Source organism: Eschrichtius robustus, chromosome 5, assembly GCF_028021215.1.
Source record: "Eschrichtius robustus isolate mEscRob2 chromosome 5, mEscRob2.pri, whole genome shotgun sequence".
In the NCBI taxonomy this organism is placed as follows: domain Eukaryota; kingdom Metazoa; phylum Chordata; class Mammalia; order Artiodactyla; family Eschrichtiidae; genus Eschrichtius; species Eschrichtius robustus.
Window position 1 is genome coordinate 74,199,149 of NC_090828.1, and position 4,098 is coordinate 74,203,246.

A 4,098-nucleotide genomic window follows, 5' to 3' on the forward strand; every position below is an offset into this window, starting at 1 on the left:
AGGTTTGTCAATTTCATCTTGTCAAAGAACCACCTCTTTGTTTCAATGATCTTTTCAATTATGTTTTTATTCTCTATTTCATTTGTTTCTGCTCTGATCTTTTTTCCCTTCCTTTTGAGCTGGGCTTTATTTGTTCTTTTTCTAGTTCCTTGAGGTGTAATTTTAGATTGTTCATCTGATATTTTCCTTGTTTCTTGAGGTAAGCATTTAAGGCTAAAAACTTCCCTCTTAAAATTATTTTTACTGCATCCCATAAGTGTTGATATGTTATATTTCTATTTTCATTTGTCTCTAGGTCTTTTTAAAAATTTCTTTTTGGTGTCTTTGATCCATTGGTTATTCAGTAGTATGTTGTTTAATCTTCACATATTTGTGAATTTTCTGTTTTTCTAGTTTTGTAGCATTTTGATGAGAAAAGATGCTTGATATAGTTTCAGTCTTCTTAAATTTGTTAAGACTTGTTTTGTGGCTTAACATGTGATGCATCATGGAGAATGTTCTATGTGCACTTGAGAAGAATGTGTATTTTCTTGCTTTTGGATGAAATATTCTGTCTGTATCTTTCAAAGCCATTTGGCCTAACATGTCTTTTAAGGCTGATATTTCCTTACTGATTTTCTGATTGGATGATCTATCCATTGATGTAAGTGGGGTGTTAAAGTCCTCTACTATTATTGAACTGCTGTCTATTTCTCCCTTTAGGTCTGTTAATAGTTTCTTTGTATATTTAGGTGCTCCTATGTTGGGGTGTATAAAGTATTTACAAATGTTATATTCTCTGGTTGATTGACTCCTTTTTCATTATGTAATATCCTTCCTTGTCTCTTCTTATAGTCTTTGTTTTAAAGTGTATTTTGGGGGCTTCCCTGGTGGTGCAGTGGTTAAGAATCTGCCTGCCAATGCAGGGGACACGGTTTCGAGCCCTGGTCCGCGAAGATCCCACATGCCAAGGAGCAACTAAGCCCATGCACCACAACTACTGAGCCTGTGCTCTAGAGCCCACGAGCCACAACTACTGAGCCTGCATGCCACAACTATTGAAGCCCGCATGCCTAGAGCCCATGCTCCACAACAAAAGAAGCCACTGCAATGAGAAGCCCGTGCACCACAATGAAGAGTAGCCCCCACTCGCTGCAACTAGAGAAAGCCCGCAGGCAGCAATGAAGACCCAATGCAGCCAAAAATAAGTAAACAAAATAAATTTATTTTAAAAATTAAAAAAAATAAAGTGTATTTTGTGGGATTAAATATAGCTACCACAGCTTACTTTTGGTTTCCATTTGCCTAGAATATCTTTTTCCATCACTTCATTTTCAGTGTGTGTGTCCTTACATCTGAAGTGAATCTCTTGTAGGCAGCATATAGATGGGTCTTTTTTGTTTTTAATCCACTCATCCACTCTGTCTTTTGATTGGAGAATTTAATTCATTTACATTACAGTAATTTTTGATAGGTATGTATTTATTGCCATTTTGTTAATTGTTTTCTGGCTGTTTTATAGTTCCTCTGTTCTTTCTTCTTCTGCTGCTCTTTTTCTCCCTTGTTTTTTACTTTCTTTAGTGACATACTTAGACAAAAGATAATTAGAAAGGAATATATCTCCTGTAGGTTTTTGCTTTGTGGTTACCATGAGGCTTACATATAGCAACTTATATGTATAACTGTCTATTTTAAGTTGATAACAACTTAAGTTTGAAGGAATTCTAAAGCTCTACATTTTAACTTTCTCCACCCACATTCAGGTTTTGATGTCACATTTTACATCTTTTTATCTTGGGTATCACTTAACTAATTATTGCAGTTTCAGTTATTTTATTTTGTCTTTTAACCTTCATACTAGCTTTAAAAGTAATTAATCTACTACTTTTACTGTATATTTACCTTTACCAGTGAGATGTATGCTTTCATTTTTTGTAACTAATTAGCACCCCTTTTTGTCAATTTAAAGATGTCTTTTTAACATTTCTTACAAAACAAGTTTAATGGTAATGAGCCCTTTAGCTTTGGCTTGTCTAGAAAACTCTTTTTTTTTACATTGCTAACATGAAATTTATTTTATTACAGTATTATGTTATACAATTTGATTAAATGGACGTTGTCAACTGCCAAAACTTTCCTTTCCTACTCCATACAAGGTTATTCCTGTTATTCTATTAGCGGTTAGAATGTGAACTCTAGAAGAGATTTCACATTTCCTTGAATGACCACACTTTGTTTCACTCTCCATAGAACAAAGATTAGTTATGTTGACCAACCATGAGGGAAGTTATCAATATATAGCATTACACACAATGTCATCCAATTTGCAAATAAAGATCCTTCACCCACATACTCAGCCTTATGTTCTCTTCCATATATTAATCGCTGATGGGAGACTTTTTTTGCTGTTAAGTGTCTGAGAAACTCAAGAATGTAAAACAGACCTAAACCACCAAAATGAAAGCAGTTTTAAAATGCAGTATAACAATAAACATGGACAAACATATAACTGTGTTGTACACTTTTTTGCCCATCAAACATTGACAGTTTCCCTCCAATTCTTCAAGCAGCATCTTGAAAAAAATGGTGCAATTGTACGGTCTCCTTCCCTTTTCTTTTAATACAATTATGTGGTGTTCGAGTGATTCACATATTCCAGAAGTGACCGGTCTAAAACCCTTTGAATAAGAGCTTCCTCAATTATATTAAAATCTATGAAATCATCATAAAACAAAGTGTGACTGACTTGCAAATGTCTTATTAAGCTGCCATTGAAGCTGCTTGGATTCTCATTAGGTACTAAACGGCAAAGTGGACAGAACACCGGTCTCCTTTCTGATCTGTGATGAGTAATGCAATGATCCAGCAAGCTGTCTTCATCCAATTCCTTCTGACAAAATGGACATACACACCTTGTTGCTGTCTCTCCAAGTTCTTGTAGTGGTCCATACTTATCTATGTACTTCTGACATGTTCTTATGTGTGCCCTCATTTCACTGAGGCAAACCAGGGTGTCACACTCGGTGCAATTCTGGAACTCAGATTTCATTTTCTTGGCTACATCAGTTGCTGGAACTCCTTCAGAAGGAAGATATGCCCGGCAGTAAGGACAGGTCCACTTATTGTTCTTGAGACTGGTAGCAATGCAAGAACGGCAGAATACGTGGCCACAGCGGGTCCGGACGGGGTGGTGCAACACCTCGAGGCAGACGGAGCAGTCGAAGGACGTGACGGGCAGCTCGGGGTCCCCCCTGCGCTCCAGGGCCCGCGGGGTGGCCGGGGCGGGCGCGGATTTTCCGCTATCGCTGCTCAGCACGGAGCCCATCACTGCGCCTCCGGCCCAGACCGTTGCCAAGAGCCCGGTGCCTGCAGCTGGCTTGTTTTGTTGTCCCGCGGTGGAGGAAGGAAATCCCGGCCCAGCCGCGATCGCCGCCTCCCAGAGCACGCAGCCAGTGCAGCCCCGAAGCAGCCTCTGCCGCGGGGCCCAGCCTCGGTCTGTGGCAGGCCGAGTGCGCGGCTGCGCGTCTCTAGAATACTCTTTATCTCTTTATTTCTCCTTCATTTCTGAATGATAACTTTGCTGGGCACAGTATTATTGGTTGGAGATTTTTTTTCTCTCAGCATTTTGAATATATCGTGCCACTGCATTCTGGTATACAATGTTTCTGATGAAAAATCAGCTGATAGTCTTTTGGGAGCTCCCTTGCAGGTAACAAGTTGCTTTCTCTTGCCACTTTTAGGATTTAATCCTTTAACTTTTGACATTTTAATTGTAATATGTCTTGGTGTGGATCTCTTTAGGATCAGCTATTGAATCCCTTTTGTGTATCTTTTAGTTCAGTTATGATTCTTCAGCTCTGTGACTTCCCTTTGGTCCTTTCTTATATTTTCTGTCTCTTTTCTGAAGCTCTCACTGTGTTCATCCATTCTTCTCCCAAGGTCAGTGAACATCTTTATAAAAAATATTTATTTATTTATTTATTTTCCTTATTTTTTTTTGTCTGTGTCGGGTCTTAGTTGCGGCACATGGGATCTTTGAGGCATGCGAGATCTTTTTGTTACAGCGCACAGTCTGCTTGGGTTTCTCTCTAGTTGTGGCATGCGGGCTTCTCTCTAGTT

At 38.9% G+C, this 4,098-nt stretch overlaps 1 protein-coding gene across 1 annotated transcript; it reads right to left on the minus strand.

Moving 5' to 3' along the window:
* Nucleotides 1-2,574: 2,574 nt before the first annotated feature.
* LOC137764911 (E3 ubiquitin-protein ligase RNF125-like) lies at nucleotides 2,575-3,304 on the minus strand. The gene has a single exon (XM_068543969.1). It carries the CDS (start codon nucleotides 3,302-3,304, stop codon nucleotides 2,606-2,608), a length of 699 nt encoding a protein of 232 aa, XP_068400070.1. The 3' UTR covers nucleotides 2,575-2,605.
* Between the last annotated feature and the right edge of the window lie 794 nt (nucleotides 3,305-4,098).